The 17,355-nt window shown below is 44.6% G+C and overlaps 1 protein-coding gene across 6 annotated transcripts in view; it reads left to right on the top strand.

Moving 5' to 3' along the window:
• LOC119976738 overlaps positions 1-17,355 on the top strand; it is a 489,950-nt gene that overhangs the window by 447,063 nt on the left and 25,532 nt on the right. For all 6 annotated transcript variants that reach the window (XM_038817468.1, XM_038817467.1, XM_038817469.1 and 3 more), the window contains exon 7: positions 1,758-1,826. In XM_038817468.1, the coding sequence (XP_038673396.1) occupies positions 1,758-1,826 (69 nt within the window). The remainder of the gene's footprint in view (positions 1-1,757; positions 1,827-17,355) is intronic.

Genomic DNA, 17,355 nt, shown 5'->3' with positions numbered 1-17,355 from the left:
AAGGGGGGGGGGGGTCAAGAGATAGAGGTGGCATTTAAAAATGGCTCCCCTATATCTTCATACACTGACGAGCTGAGCTGAGCTCGTCAGTGCAGGAAGTGAGGTAAGTGCGACCTTGGCGCTGAAGCCAAAGTAACGAGGTAAATGCTGCAAGTGCTGAGACACACCCCGCTAAACGCTCCAAAAGTGGGACTCCATTTTCCCCCCCATTAAATCGCGCCCATAGTTTAGAAGGAAAAGAGGTCAGATGGTATTTTACCAAATGTGCATATTCACAAAGATTTATTCGAATTTTATCGTTGAATTTTATAGTTAGTGTAACTGCATTTTGTTTAAAAAGGGGGGGGGGGTGATAGTGTAATATATTCATATGTTGTGAGTATGCCATGAAACAAGCGATCTGACTGGTTAGCACTACTTTCTACGACGCTGATGATCCGTGTTCGATTCCGGTCCTGGGTCACTGTCCGTGTGGAGTTTGCACATTCTCCCCCTGTCTGCGTGGGTTTCACCCCCACAACTCAAAGATGTAGAGGTTAGGTGGATTGGCCACACTAAATTGTCCCTTAATTGGAAAAAAATAATTGGGGTATTCTAAATTTATAACAAAAAAAACAGTGACCATCTTAGTTCCTCCCAATATGGAAAGACGGACCTTACCTGAACAGGATCGATTACTTTTCTGAAGATGTTGAATGGTTCACTCCAGAGCTGTAGAGTTCAATTTTGTTTTTTGGACTTTGCCTTGGAAGAGACTTTCGCAGCTTGAGTGGCTCGGAGCCATTCTGATATCGACTTGCAAGCACCGGTTTCCTGCCCAACCATGCAAATGGCACTATCAGTATAACTGAGGATTGGGGTCCATGGTAAATCAAACCTGTGAAGTGATGGGTGTTCTAGCCTATCATTATTTCTCCATGGAGCAGCTGCTGGAGAATTTTTGAACAAATAGTGTAAATAGCCTTTAAATAAAAATGGATTTGTTGTTGATAATGTCTATAGATTCAATAGGTTTTATTAAACTAAACAAATAAAAATGTATTGGTTTCAGAGTTATTTTCCAGACTGCAAAAGCTGGTTTCCTATTAGTACAGATTGAGTTCAATTTGAAGGGAGAAGTGTTGCATTGTCACTTTTAATATTTAACAACATTGCAACTCCTTTATTGTTGAGTCCTCAGCTCCTTACGTGTATCAAAGTTATGCATTTGCATAAGGAATGTTAGCTGCAGATTATTATGTTGCTCATGGACTTGTCACTTTCAAACCTTAATATTCCATGCTTCAGTAATGTAGTTTGACGTAAAACATATCTTTAATTGCAGCATACAATTCCATTCGAGTTGGAAGCTAACTTTAGTTTCATGAGGTGTACTTTATACTCAGTGGCAATTTTTGTTTGATTGCTTCCAGAATTTGCCTAATTAATGTTTGATTGGTCATTGCATTTTCAAATCGAAATTGTATTTGTCATGGAAGAATGCTTTATTTTCACAATATGGAACAATTTCTGTGCCAGCATTTAAAAACTAAAAAGCATCTGCAGTTGCCAGTGTTTCAAAGAATTCATTCTTTAAAGATGAAATCAATCCAGTTTCAAGTTTATTCCCCTGTTATATGATTAAGACTCCAGGGGTCTATTTTGTTCAAAAAAAGTCTTTTTGATTTGTCAGAATTTTTTTTGATTAATATGCAGCTGTCATTGCACAGGCAAACCCAGATCTCAACTTCTCTTTTTATCTTTGTCTCTTACCCCAGGCTGAAACGAGCACCTCACTCTTCTGGAGAGAATGTCCGTTCATTTTTGATCGGTGCTCGATACAACAGGTCAGTGAAAAAGGTTTGAAATATCAAGTTCATTTTCTAAACTGTCCAAATGATGGTGAGTATTTTACACTGATCGTATTGTTAATGCTACTGGATCTGCTCTGGTACCGCTGCTGGCAGGATGCAGCATTGAGGCTGAATTTTGCAGTCCTGATAATGCATGGAATCGGCTGGTTGGAGTGTTCTGGGGAAGCCAACATTTGGCGGTGGCAGGGAGATTGGGCCTGTTAGGGGGTTGGCAAGACTCGGGAAGGATGAGAGATATGTTATCATTGGAAGCAGTACAGGTGAGGTTTACTAGAATGATCCCGGGTATGGAGCGACTGCCATATGAGGAAAGGTTAAACAGGTTGGGTATGTACCCCTTGAAGTTCAAAAGAATGAGAGGTAATATGATTGAAATATGTAAGATTATTAGGGGGTTAGACAGGGTAAATGTTTGGAGGGTATCGCCACTCCTGGGAGAGTGTAGGACCAGGGGGCATAGTCGCAGAATAAAGGGGTGCCCATTTACGACAGATGGTAAGAAGAATTTCTTCTCTCAAAGAGTGGTGAAGCTTTGGAATTCTTTACCCCAGGAAGCTGTGAAGGCTGAGTCCTTGAACATTTTCAAGGCTGAGATTCTTAGGTTTTTAATCACGAGGGGGAATTAACGATTATGGAGAGAAGGCAGGAAAATAGACTTTTTGAGTGTTAGATCAGCCTTGAACTTATTAAATGGTGGAGCGGGCTCGAAGCGCTGAATGGTCTACTCTGGTTCCTATTCCTTACTGGGGGAACCAATCACGGAGGCTTCTCAGCCTAGCAGCTGGATTCAGTGAGGAGGTGTGAAGGCATTTACCTCTTGAATCCGCTAATCCTTGCTTTGAGGAAGCTATCAGTGGCTCAGGAAACCCAGCCACTGGCAGTTACACTTTCAAAAGCTGCACAGCAATAAGGCCCGCAGCTTCATCTTCATACTTAAACTTACAACCTGCCTCCTCGGGTTGGGCATCACCCCACACCACCATCCCGATTCAGTCAATGCCAGAGATGGATGGGTTGGAAATACATTTAAATTTTGGAAACTGATTTCTGACACTTTCAATCACAACTGGTCCAAATCCATTCATTCTTCTACTCAAATGTTTACGCTTATTTTTAAGTTGAAAACTGAAAGGTAGAGTTTCTGTCAGCTTTGTCCACAATTGGGAAAGTGCATCCAAAAATAGACTTTAAATTGCAGTGGTTAGGGTTCACTTTACGTTTCCACTAAAATTCACAAACACAAAATCTTTCATTATAAGGTACATTTGGCAGTGTAATGGAATGTAATTGCTCCTTTTGTTTTTCTTAGCATTGAAATGCCATCCTTGATGGATTGAAGAGTGGTAACCTGGTGCAGTTTTATTAATGTCACTGAAAATGGATCTATTGCGAAAAATAAGCAACTTTAATTTATGGGTGGCACAGTGGTTAGCACTGCTGCCTCACAGCACCAGAGACCTGGGTTCAATTTCAGCCTTGGGTGTCTGTGTGGAGTTTGCACTTTCTCCCTGTGTCTGCGTGAGTTTCCTCTGGGTGCTCCAGTTTCCTCCCACAGTCCAAAGATGGGCAGGCTAGGTGGATTGGCCAGGCTATATTGACCCTTAGTGCCTAAGAATGTGCAGGTTAGGTAGGGTTGCAGGGGAGTAAGCCTAGATAGGGTGCTCTTTCAGAAGATCGGTGCAGACTCAATTGGCCGAATGGCCTCCTTCTGCACTTTAGGAATTCTATTCTAATAAATATGTTCAATCTGCCATCTGAGTAACCTGATCCAAAACAATTGAAAATGACTTTAAAAAACTACAATGAACATTTACTAGTTTCATTGCTGTAGACGAGCCGAGTAAATTCAATATAATTTGATGTGAAAAAGCTTTTAAAGCATGCCCATCTGTGCACCTGAAAAAATGAGTGCAATTTGAAGAAACTTCCCATGCCAGCATAATTGACAGATTCTTGGAAATTTGACTTGGGGTGTGTCCAGTTTTGTAAGAAAAGCCTGATTTGGTCAAATTGGAAGCTCAGCCAGTGTAAAGGATCACAGAAACATGGGGCAGAATTTTCCACTCCCCACGAGCAGATTCTGAGGTGGGTAGGGTGTAAAATTGAAATGCCTGCCCAAACCCAAATGCAATTTCACGCTTCGGCGTGCAGGGTTTTGGGTAGGAAACTGGCCCATTCACCGACAAAGGTCCTTACTTGGCCACTTATTGGCCACTTAAGGGCTTTATCCTGCCCAGCTTCAATTTTTAGGCTGGCGGGAGTGGGTGCATGGGGGGGGGGGGTGAGAAAGTGATATTCTCAGTGGCCTTCTCACTTTTTCCCATTTCAAGCGAGAAGTGGGGGGCTGCTCATTTTGAAGGCCCCCATTAGCACAGGACCCCCACCCAATGGCCTACTCCCCTCCCCAACATCATGATCCGCACCTCGGAGAATTGCGCGCCGGCGTCAGGGCGGGGTGGCGCAGTTGCGGCGATTTTCTGGCCCGGCGCGGGACTCGAAGAATTGCGCCCCCGATCTTTGGCACCAGTTCAGCTAGAATTACGGTGCCAAACTATGGAAACAATTCTTCCCATCAAATTTAACTTCTGCAAATAAATACATACTCTGGTCTGTTTGACCTTAATTGCTGTGTGAAGTATGTTTGATGATTGGAATGTGTTCATTAATTTCTGCCTTCAGAACCGAAGGAACACAATAAACCAACAGCCTTTCGTTCCCTTTTGTTTATATTGTTGACACTTTGAAGCATAATATCTGAAGTGTGACATCTGCACATGCTGTTAAGTCATTATTAATATTTTAACAGTTGATCTGTGTGTTGCTCACAGAGAGAATTGGAGGATAATTTTATCCCATGAGTATGAAGCACTATTGGAGCTAGTGATTTGCAATATTTTATTTCAGTATTGTTGTAGTTTTAACTTGCTGAAATCCATGAAAAATGAGTGACGTGCAGGAATGTATGTCATGAGGAGATAATGTAAAGTGAGACAAGGCCATGGCAAGATTCGAACATACATTACGAATTCTGTAATCATCTGGATTTCGAGAGGCCAATGCAGCCACCGAAGAGTGGGCCGAAGTGCATGAATGGATCCGTATCACAGTAGTCTGAACAAGTTGTAGTTTATAAATGTTATAACCTGCCTGCTTACCATTGGCTGGGGACTAACGACAATCCCACAATCCTGTGGGAGTATGAGCTTCTCCAATGAGGGGGGCGGAGAAATCATTAGCAGACTCCCTGCATAAATAGAGCTGGCCAGTTTGGAACCAGAGAGAGAGGAGTTTGGCAGCAAGAGAAGTTGTATATCTATATGTTAATTTGTAAATAAATGTTATTTCTTTGTATCCTGAAAACTCGTGCTGGATTCTTCGTGGCCCTCACAAAACTGGCGACGAGGGTTAAAGTGGATAGCTGTCTACACTGCTGAAGCCACCTCCTGGATTTTTGTTGGACACAGGTTGGAAGTTGTTTTCTATTACACCATGCCTCTGTATGGACGTTTGGATGTTTTGATGCTGCGAAGGAAAGTTGGAACCAGTACGCACAAAGGATGCGTTACTATTTCCGGGCAAACAACATCACCGAAAACGAGCGGCAGGTGGTCATATTGCTCACCGCCTGCGGCCCGCATACGTTTGGGGTGATTAGGAGCCTTACGTACCCAGCTGCGCAGACACCAAAACGTTTGATGAACTTGTGAACTTAGTGGGGCAACATTTTAACCCAACCCCATCCACGATAGTCCAACGTTACCGGCTTAATACCGCTGAAAGGAACCCAGGAGAATCCCTTGCCGACTTTCTATGCAGGCAACACAGGATTGCGGAGTACTGTGGCTATGGTGAGACCTTGTCAGAAATGTTACGCGACCGTTTGGTTTGCGGTATTAACAATGCGGCCACCCAGAGAATGTTGTTAGCTGAGCCAACATTGACTTTTCAACAGGCCATTCAAATAGTATTGTCCCGAGAGAGCGCAGAACGAGGAGTGCAGGAGCTACAGGGAATGGAGGTGCATGCCTTGGGACGCAACCCCTTCCATCCGAAAGCACCCCCCCGCACCCCTGCAGTACCTTGGGCAAGGCGACATCTGGATCGACGCCAATGGCCGTCAGACATTCCTCCCCGAAGGGAGCCTTCTCCAGAACCAATGGATGAGGAGCCATGTCCGTGTCAGACTTGTAGGCACAGACCCCGTCGCGGACGGCAGTCCTGGGGGCGCCAGAGGCGCCGTTGTTCCGACCGAAACTGGGGCCAGCCCAGGGGCTGTACCTTTCATTTGGATGAACCTGCGGCGACTACTCCCGAGGACGTGGAGACGGAGGATGACTGCCTGCAGCTGCATTGTGTGGCAGCTCCCCGTGTGGCCCCCATTAAAGTGACAGTACGGGTCAATGATCACCCACTTGAGATGGAGTTGGACACTGGCGCAGCAGTCTCCGTGATTGTTTATGGACACCAGGAGGGGCGTTTCCCACTTATCGTGGTGCGCGGCCATGGGCCCAGCCTGTTGGGTCAGGACTGGTTGTGCCATTTGCGGCTGCAGTGGCAGCACATCCTCCAGTTTCTGGAGAGTTGACTGAGGTGCTAGGACGATACCCAGATGTATTCCAGCCCGGTTTGGGGAAAATAAAAGGGGCTGTCGCCCGTATCCAAGTCGAACCAGGAGCCACGCCGCGCTATTTCGGGTGCGCCCGGTGCCTTGGGCCTTGCTAGAGAAGGTAGAAGGGGAGCTCACTCGTTTGGAGACTTTGGGTATCATCAGGCCCGTCCGTTTCGCTGACTGGGCAGCACCAATTGTACCTGTAATGAAGCCAGATGCCACAGTTCGCTTGTGTGGCGACTATAAACTTACAGTGAATACGGCTTTCCTGCTCAACCGATATCCAATGCCTCGCATAGAGGATCTCTACACGAAGCTTGCAGGCGGACTCTCATTCACAAAATTAGATATGAGTCACGCCTACCTACAGTTGGAGCTGGACCCTGCTTCCCGGCCATATGTAACGATTAATACACACCGGGGCCTGTATGAATATACACGTTTGCCTTTTGGAGTATCCTCTGCCTGCGCTAGCTTTCAACACGTTATGGAGGGCATTTTGAGAGGTTTACCGCATGTTGCTGTTTACTTAGATGACGTTTTGATCACAGGGACATTGGAGCAGGAACATTTAGAACATTTGGAGGCTGTCCTTAGACGCTTTTCGGAGGCTGGAGTCCATTTACGTCGCACAAAGTGCGTTTTTCAGGCGAAGGAAGTTTTCCTATCAAGTGGACCGCGAAGGTTTGCACCCCATAGCAGGCAAGGTGCACGCGATTCAACAGGCCCCCGCCCCGACTGACACTTTGCGTCTTCGTTCGTTTCTCAGCCTCGCAAACTATTACGGAAAGTTCCTCCCCAATCTGGCAACTACGCTGGCCCTGTTGCACCTTCTGCTAAAGAAGAATCACACCTGAGTTTGGGGTCAGCCGCAAGAAACCGCTTTCCGGCGAGTAAAACAACAATTGTCGTCTTCTGGGTTACTATCACACTATGATCCTGGAAAGCCTTTGCTCGTCACATGTGATGCATCCCCGTATGGTATTGGGGCCGTCCTGTCCCACAAGATGGAGAACGGGGCCGAGCGGCCGATAGCTTTCGCCTCCCGCACGTTAACTGCAGCAGAAAAAAAATACGCGCTGATCGAGAAGGAGGCAGTGGTCTTTGCGGTGAAACATTTCCACCAGTACGTATATGGCCGCCATTTCACTATCGTGACTGATCATAAGCCTCTGCTGGGACTTTTCAGAGAGGATAAGCCAATACCGCCCATTGCTTCCGCACGGATCCAGCACTGGGCTTTGTTGCATGCGAGTATTCTCTGGAACACAAACCAGGAACCCAGATAGGGAATGCCGACGCACTGAGCCAATTGCCTTTATCGACCAGCCCCATGTCAATCCCCACGACCGGTGAGGTGGTTGCAACTATCCCTGCCAAAGATTTCCCGCCCCAGGAGCTCATTCCTACAACCGCAGAGACTAGACACAATGGAAAGTATTCCTCACAATCTTCCTCTGGTCCCTCACTCAAAGCCTGCGCAGGTCGTGACAGAACCGCGTGGAGATAAAGACACCGAGATGACAGAGGCAGCAGACTCAGACTCCAAGATGGAGACACAAGACACCTCAGAGGGGCAATCCTCGGGCCGACGGGCCGTGGACGTACAACCGTTACGTCGTTCATCACGGAAGCGCTGGTCTCCATCTTGTTACACGCCGCCTGATCCAGCGCCTTGTGCAAATGGTGTCCGGCCTGCGGCAAAACGAGTCCGACGCCCTCGTTCGCCAGGGTCTTCGGTGGATTCCTTCGACTTTGGGGGGAGGGATGTTATAACCTGCCTGCTTACCATTGGCTGGGGACTAATGACAATCCCACAATCCTGTGGGAGTATGAGCTTCCCCAATGAGGGGGCGGAGAAATCATTAGCAGACTCCCTGCATAAATAGAGCTGGCCAGTTTGGGACCAGAGAGAGAGGTGTTTGGCAGCAAGAGAAGTTGTTGCTGCTGTTGTATATATATATATATATATATATATATATATATATATATATGTTAATTTGTAGATAAATGTTATTTCTTTGTATCCTGAAAACTCTTGCTGGATTCTTCGTTGTCCTCACAAAAATAAAAGAAGAAACATTTAAGAATGAAACCCTGAAATGCTAAAACCACCAGTGTCCAATTGTAATTCAGGAAAAAGATTAGAGTGGCAGGAGGCGATATTTTGGAGGTGAAACAAGGAGTACTTGTTCATTGGATGTGCGAAAGAAGCTCAGCTTGGGAAGCTTAAAGTGAAAGTCAGGTCAGTGATTTAGAAATGCCTCTGTGAATCAAAAGCAATGGCTTTGGTTTTACTGTTCTGAAGTTCAAACACATCAGGGTGTGATGTTGGATTGGCAATTGAAGAGGATAGCAATAGCAGTTGAAACTTAAGTGACTGAGGAACAATATACAGGGGGAATTGAGTACAGATAAGCTCTGACCCCAAACGTACAGGCGACTTTGTGGACAGCATGTAAATGATGGATGAGGCGACCAAGGATGGCATTCTGAAATACATGGTGGGTGGGGTAGAAGTGAAAGGTACAATTCTGGAGGAGATATTCAGCAGCGGGCTAGAACGTTAAGAGAGCAGAACCATGGAAGTTGACTATAAAGGAGAGGAGTTGCACTGTGTTCATTAGGAACTTGGTTGAGAATGACCAAACTAATTTTGCGCAGGATCTCCGGGCTCTTGTGGCCTGTAACCAGAGAAAGCTTGTAACATATCATTCTTGCCTGATCTTGTAGTTGGGTACCAGTGTCAAATTTGAATGTTCTGTAGTTTAGAGTGGTATTTATTATATTTTCATAAATGTATATGTAACATGGTGAGAAATAAAAATAATTTATTCAAAAGCATGTAATAATTTTTATGCATTTAAAAGGTGGCTGTTTCACGAATGAATGGAAGAACTATCCCCAGTTATATTTATTCAGTCGTGCAAACTGGCATTTGCCATTTATAAATAGATGCATTAGTGTTCCATTGCCAATCTGCTCAGTATCTTGGACATTGTGAAGATAACCATTATCAAGCAATAATTCAATATGGGGATTCTGCTTATGTTTAAAATGTTATCAGAATGATTCAATTGAATTATTACCTGGTAAATTACTACCAGACATCTATTATTCAAAGTTATTTCATTAGAAGTATTCCTGTGACAATGGATTGCTATTGTTATGGAAGCTTAATAGATGCGTAGACTTATGCAATATCCTTTTGACCACTGATTGGAACGTACCAGTTTCATCACCTTTGAATGTTGCCAGCTATTGAACCAGCAAAATGTAAAATTGTCGTTAAGTGGCCATAAAGCTATGGAAATTCAGTGAAGTGATGTACTGTAGATATTTTTTCTTTGTGTGTTCTTAAACAATTCTTTTATTGAAACTTTAACATTTTATATGAACAAGTTTACAAAATAAACAGGACCAACACATAAATTAGAAAAAATACAAACAACAACATTGACAGGAACCCCAATAACAGAAATATCACCCAAAACAATCACCCACCCTCACTTACCTCTTCCCTCCTTCCACCACTAATATCTAACAGTGACCGCAGATCTTTAAAGTGCAAAATAAATGGCGCAAATCTACAATAGAACCCATCGATTAGCCCCCTCACCGTGAACTTGACCTTCTCAAGGTGCAAGAATTCTATTAAATCACCCAGCCACTCTTTGGCACTGGGTGGCGTTGCCTGCCTCCAGTTCAGCAGTTTCTGTCACCGGGCCAACAACGATGTGAATGCCAAAGCCTCCACCCCCAACCCTGCCCTCAACTCTGGTTTGTCTGACAGCCCAAACACAGCAACTAACAGGCAGGGCTCTGTCAATATTCAGGATTTCTGATATGATGCAGAAAAAGGACCCCCAAAAACCCAGCAGCTTGGGAGAGGAGTAGAACATGCGCATATGGAGAGCAGGACCCCTCAAGCACCGCTCAGACATCCTTGACCCCTCAATCGACTCATCCTGGCCCTGGTGAGGTGCGCCCTAAACACCTCCTTTAGCTGTATCAAGCTCAACCTAGCGCAGGATGACATTGCATTCACCATACGCAGGGACTCACTCCAGACCTCCTCCTCCAAAATGGGTCCAGCTCCTCCTCCCACCCAGCCTTCATCTCATCCACCGAAAACTGCTTTTCCCCCATGATCCATTCATATAATCCCAGATTTACTGCCCTCCTCCAACCCGCACATGAAAGTATTTGTTCCAGCAAGGTAGATGGTGGTGCCTACGGGAAAGTTTGAAATGCCCGCTGAACAAAGGCCTGCACCTGAAAATATATTAATGTAAAAAAAGCAAATTACTGCGGATACTGGAATATGAAACCAAAGAGAAAATATTGGAAAATCTCAGCAGGACTGGCAGCATCTGTACGGAGAGAAAAGAGCTAATGTTTCGAGTCCAGATGACCCTTTGTCAAATATATGAACCTTTCCGGCCTCCTAAGATCTGCGTTCCCCTTCAACTCCCCCCAACTCACAAACCACCCCTCCAGAAACAAATCCCTCACTCTCTCCAGCCCTTGTCTTTTCACCCCCTGAATGTAACATCTAATTTTACCAGCTCAAATAAGTGGTTGCTCCAGATTGGGGCCCACCTTGACACCACCCTCAGCTTAAAATGCCAACGGAGTTGCCGCCATATTTTCAATGTGGCGACTACTACTGGATTCCCAGAATATTTCACTGGCGAAAACGGCAGAGATGCCATCAACTGGGCCTCCAGACCTGTCCCTCAACATGACCCTGACTCCATCTGTACCCAACTAACCTCCTGATCCCCAAACCACCCCAACACCTTCTCCGCATTGGCTGCCCAGTAATAATGCAACAGATTTGGCAGAGCCAATGTGTACTGTAGGTACTAAGGTTGAAATTGCTGCCAGCAATATTATCAGATTAGCTCTTGATGTGCTTGAACATTGTTCCTTTCACAAACTATTTTAATGGAGGTTTTATATAACTTATTGATGCACTAGCATTAAAATGGTGGAGAGGAGTCTGTTATCAATGGCTTGGCTTGTCTGACGTATTGACACCTGTTAAAGTATAGGGTCACATATGGAAGTTACCTCCATAATTAACATATGGGTGGGAAATGGAAATGTACTGTATCCATTCTGCTTAAAATAATATCTGCTTGTGAATATTAAGTATATATGTAATATATATATATATATATTTGTTAGTGTCAAGGATTGGGAATTGAATGTTTAACATGCCGTACAGAATTTCCTTTCCCTGTAAATGAAAGCCACTCTGACCGAGCTCATCTAGTCCCAAATTATTTTAACAATTGACATGTTCAGCAAATGTCAGCAATGATGTGAAACCATTGATGTGGTCAATAAATATGGGTATTGACCTATCTTAGGAGCACATGATACCTATTAAAGGCAAACCTGAGGATTGGTGAGAGCAATCTTTTAAAGTGAACAATTACTTAAGCTCAAATTTCTCCATTCTTACACATCTCATGGTATTCAGCTAATAGGAACAAGGGGGGAAAAATAAATTGTGTTCTTATTTCAAGGCACCTTTTGTAGTACCAAATCTATGGTGTGAGCATAAGCTGATGCACCGTGGTGACATATTTTAACTGTTAAAGTCACCAGTTTCTTTTTATTTTTTTAAAAATAAATTTTGAGTGCCCAATTCTTATTTCCCCAATTAAGCGGCAATTTAACGTGGTCAATCCACCTACCCTGCATATCTTTTTGGGTTGTGGGGGTGAGACCCATGCAGGCAGGGGAAGAATGTGCAAAGTCCGCATGGACAGTGACCCAGGGTCAGGATTGAACCTGGGTCCTCGACGCCGTGAGGCAACACTGCTAACCACTGCACCACCGTGATGTCCCTCCAATTTCTTTTTAAATGTGCTCGAAAGTCGGTCAGGATTCTGTGCTGGGTTGTTTTCAAGTGGAAAAACAATGGTCCCACATGGTAGTTGAACTTTAGCACTGTTGCTGACAGGCTGTCTAAGGTTCTTTATCCAGATAAGTAAGTTAAATTAGGCATTTAAAAATCCTTTCACTAAAAAATCTTTTAGATGAGTAGCTTATTGGTAATGGTTTATATTTTTCAACATTATCTTATTCAATGCATGTTTGCCCAATCCTTCTGAGTGCTAGTGATATTTCACATTGATTTCACATAGTGAAGTGTTTTACTGACCTTTGCTAATTTAGTAGTCTAGATACTCTGTCATTCAATACATGTTATCTGTTTACATCTGCAGTCTGGGAGCTCTATACTGTGGCGAGCCTGCGTATCTGGGATATTCCAAAATGTTTTGGGAAGAATATTTTAATACTGGTTTATAACTACTGGGTAGTTGGGCAACTGAGGATATTTATCGGATAAAAGCATTCTAACATTATCAAAATAATGTAAATTTTATCATAATGTTTACCATAATGTAAATGTTATCATGTCGCATCATTTATCATTTCATCAAACAGATGATGCTTCCGACAAATGAAAGTGATGCCACATTTATTAAAACAAAAGATGGAGCTAAAGGGAATATTCCAGTTAAAGAGTTCCAGTTAAAAATACACAGCTCATGCTCATGAAACTATTTAACAAACTAATCAGGATCTCAATTTTTTTTCTGTTTAGCAATATTAACAATGTTTTAAATATTAAAAAGTAGTAGCCTGCAGTCAAGTTACTGTGTCTCTGTAGATTTCCTTCTGTGATGTAGGATTTCTGCAGTGGTAATATCATGGACATTGAAGGAAAATCGCTCTGTATTTTTTTATATCAGCCAACAGGAAAATACAGCGTTTAACACCCAAAAGGAAAGGATAATCAATTGATTCTGTTTAAAATAATTTTATTATTGGCTTGGTGATGAGCAATTTTTTTTCTAAGAGTAATTTGCTTGATAAATTCAGCAAAGACAGTCTTCGTGATCTCTTCACTTGCCTAGAATTTGAAGGAAAATGTTAATCCCATCTCCACTGCCACTGTTCACTCGCGATAGTCATAGCATAATTTATTAATGTTCTGCTGTAAGAAGAAATTTTAAAATGTGGCTGTATAGCTAAATATTTCCATTCCATTTTAGTGAGGCCAGCCAGAAAGGACGGACAGCTAAACATTTACCTCAGCCGGAACTTTCCGGCAGTTCTCGCTGGCAGGATCTTCCTGTCCCACCGACGTTGAACACTGCCCCCTCCCCCAGCCCCCGGCAGCAGGTTTCTTGGCAGCTTGGGGGAGGGGCGGGGGGAAATGGGGACGAGAAAATCCCAGCTTTGGTGTTTTATCGCCGTTATAGTCATTGCAAGCGGCCGAATTACTGTGCGGAATTTAATTAAATCTAGTGTAGTAGAGGTTCTGCTTTAAATGCAATTTGTGACATCAGTGCAAATTGAGACCAGCTTGAGCTAGTTTTGGGAAATTGTTCTTGTTCTCCAGTTTCTGCTCAAGCTACCACACATCTGCATAATCATAGCCAACTTTTTAGAATGTAATTTTTTTTTTAAGTTGCTGTAAAAATATAGGAATATCATTATTAGTTCGACAGATAACTTGTTAGAGTTTGATTAATACAGTGGGAAAGTAGGTTTAAAGCCCATCTAGTCCACGACCTGTAAGTAACCCAATTTTAAATAATTGAAAGTGACTTTAAAAATCTTTACGGAACCATATGCTTCGGTTTGCAGTACTGTAGTCAGTTTCATAGTAAATTAAAAAAACATATACTTGAAAAGTTTAAAAATACACCAATTAGTGTTGTTGTGCTAAGAAAGAGATTAATGTTCAGAGCTTCTTGAACACATAGAACATAGAACATTACAGCGCAGTACAGGCCCTTCGGCCCTCGATGTTGCGCCAACCTGTGAAACCACTCTAAAGCCCATCTACACTATTCCCTTATCATCCATATGTCTATCCAATGACCATTTGAACGCCAAATGCCCTTAGTGTTGGCGAGTCCACTACTGTTGCAGGCAGGGCATTCCACACCCTTACTACTCTCTGAGTAAAGAACCTACCTCTGACATCTGTCCTATGTCTATCTCCCCTCAATTTAAAGCTATGTCCTCTCGTGCTAGACATCACAATCAGAGGAAAAAGGCTCTCACTGTCCACCCTATCTAATCCTCTGATCATCTTGTATGCCTCAATTAAGTCCCCTCTTAACCTTCTTCTCTCTAACGAAAACAGCCTCAAGTCCCTCAGCCTTCCCTCATAAGATCTTCCCTCCATACCAGGCAACATTCTGGTAAATCTCCTCTGCACCCTTTCCAATGCTTCCACATCCTTCCAATAATGCGGAGACCAGAATTGCACGCAATACTCCAAATGTGGCCGCACCAGAGTTTTGTACAGCTGCAACATGACCTCATGGCCCCAAAACTCAATCCCTCTACCAATAAAAGCTAACACACCGTACGCCTTCTTAACAACCCTCTCAACCTGGGTAGCCAGGGATCTATGTACATGGACACCGAGATCTCTCTGCTCATCCACACTACCAAGAATCTTCCCATTAGCCCAGTGCTCTGTCTTCCTGTTATTCCAGGTAACATAAATGCAGAATGGTGATGAATTTGATCTGGGCATATGGTCAGTTTTATGGAGGGACCAGCTTTGAGCACACGTTTAAAATTTAACACAAAAGATAGCAGAAACCAGAATTGCTCTGGATGTAATTTGCAATCAATATACCTTGACTAGTTTCGGCAATTTTGAGTGAAATGTTCCAGAAGAAGCAGAGCAACCAAGCAGCAAGTCCCCTCCATTAACTTATATCTGATATTGCTGAGATGATGCTGATGACAATAAAGTTGTGAAATAGTGTGTGTGCCAGTGTGTGAAGGGATTGAATGCAAGTAGTTCTGTGTGTGAGAGAAAGTAAGAGGAAATATGCGCCAATATCTTCTGATCTTCAGATAATTGGAGACTGGGCACTCCCCGAGCGTGGCGCTGGTGCCTCACAGCTCCAGGGACCCGGGTTCACCTCCGATCTTGGGTGACGTGCGCAGTTTGCACATTCTCTCCGTATCTGAGTGGGTTTGTTTCCTCCTGGTGCACCAGTTTCCTCCCACAGTCCAAAGATCTGCAGGTTAGGTGGATTGACCCCTTAGTGTCGAAATTGCGTGAATTGCCCCTTTAGTGTCGAAAGGTTAGACGGAGTTACGGGGATAGACTGGGGCACTGGGCCTAGGTTCAGGTGTTCTTTCAGAGAGTTGGTGCAGATGCGATGGGCCAAATGGCCTCCTTCTGCACTTTAGTGATTTTATGATTGGGACCCCTTGGAAATCCAAAAGCAATGGCCTTGTGGGAATTTTCTTCTGATCAGCAATTCCCCTGCTCTCTTGGACCCTCTGAGTTAATGTTAGAGACATTGGATAGTTCTGACTTACTGTCCTGGATAGTTACCCAGGAAAGGTTAGACAAAAAAAAAAACAAGTCTTAACTCCTGTGTAACTCAAAATTGGGCATCCGCCTCGTCTGCCCTTGACCCCCAGCCAAACCGACCTCCCCACCCCACGAAGCTGGCACCCTATCCCCTCATCCACTTACCTTACGCACCCTACCTCCTTACCCGCTGGCCGGTTTTTTTCATCTTCTCTTGCTAATATTTGGAAATACCAAAGCAACAATATGTGTTTAGAGCATTGGGTTGGTCAATTTAAAACAATTCTGCAATCACTGATCCAATCAATAACATGAATTATTTTGGGTCCCATTTCATCTTTCCATGTTAAATATTGCTAAGCTGGTCATGGAGTTTTGCGCATTCTACGCATGTGAAGATGTCTTGGTGTGTTAGACTGAACATTTGTATGTTAGAACACAGTGGAACAGCAATTAGCAAAGCAAACACAATGTTTTATTAAATTACAGGATTTATGTTGCGAGCATATTGAGTCGAGAATGTACAATGCTGTCGGAATAATCTTGAATATTGTGTCCAATATTGATCATCAAATTGTAATCAGAACAGAGGAGCCATGGAAGATGGTGGAAGAATAGGGTAGTGTCATGATTATGTACCTGGAATATCAGAGGACTTGCACTTACTTGGGATTAGTCCCAGTCCTGTGCAGGTCAGTGGACAGCAAGACTCCAGCACCATGAAAAATGAAAATCGCTTATTGTCACAAGTAGGCTTCAAATGCAGTTACTGTGAAAAGCCCCTAGTCGCCACATTTCGGTGCCTGTTCGGAGAGGCTGGTACGGGAATTGAACCGTGCTTCTGGCCTGCCTTGGTCTGCTTTAAAAGCCAGCTATTTAGCCCAGTGTGCTAAACCAGCTCCCAGCATTGGTCCCTCTCAAATCTTTTCACTCCAGCCCAGATGAAGGGTGAGATTCTCCCTCCTGGGGACTAAGTCCCCATGCCCGCCGGAAAATGGCGAGAATCACTCCGGACTTTTTCCTCGAAGGTCCGGGATGATTCTCCGTTTTCCAGGGAGCTAGTAGAGCCCCGGCGTGCGTCCTGCAGCTCTGGCTGCCGGCAGGGCCCTGCTAGCCAAACCGCACGGCGGCCGCAAGCGGGTCCGCGCATGAGCGGGTGGCCCACCTCGGCGCGGGTGCCGCTGATATGGCGGAGCCCGCGGGCCCACATGTAGGAAGGTGGGTCCCTCGCAGATCGCGATGGCCTGCCAATCGGTGGCCCCCGACTGTGGGCCTGTCCACTGCTGATGCCCCCCCCCCCAGAGTCAGATAGCCCCGCCCCTCACCAGGACCGCGGCCGGGGGTCCCAGCTCCTGCGGGGTGGTACCACATGTAAACCACGCTGGCAGCAGTTCGGCCGGTCGACCACGGAGAATCGCCACGGGGGCCTGTTCCAATGGCCCCGACCGCCTCCGCATTGACCGCGCGAGCTGAACTGGCGTGTCTACGGAGAATCGCAAAAGCGCAATAGCGCCGGA

Source organism: Scyliorhinus canicula, chromosome 13, assembly GCF_902713615.1.
Source record: "Scyliorhinus canicula chromosome 13, sScyCan1.1, whole genome shotgun sequence".
NCBI classification, from domain to species: domain Eukaryota; kingdom Metazoa; phylum Chordata; class Chondrichthyes; order Carcharhiniformes; family Scyliorhinidae; genus Scyliorhinus; species Scyliorhinus canicula.
The sequence above is the reverse complement of the archived record's forward strand: the minus strand, read 5'-3'. Positions and strand labels throughout refer to the sequence as shown.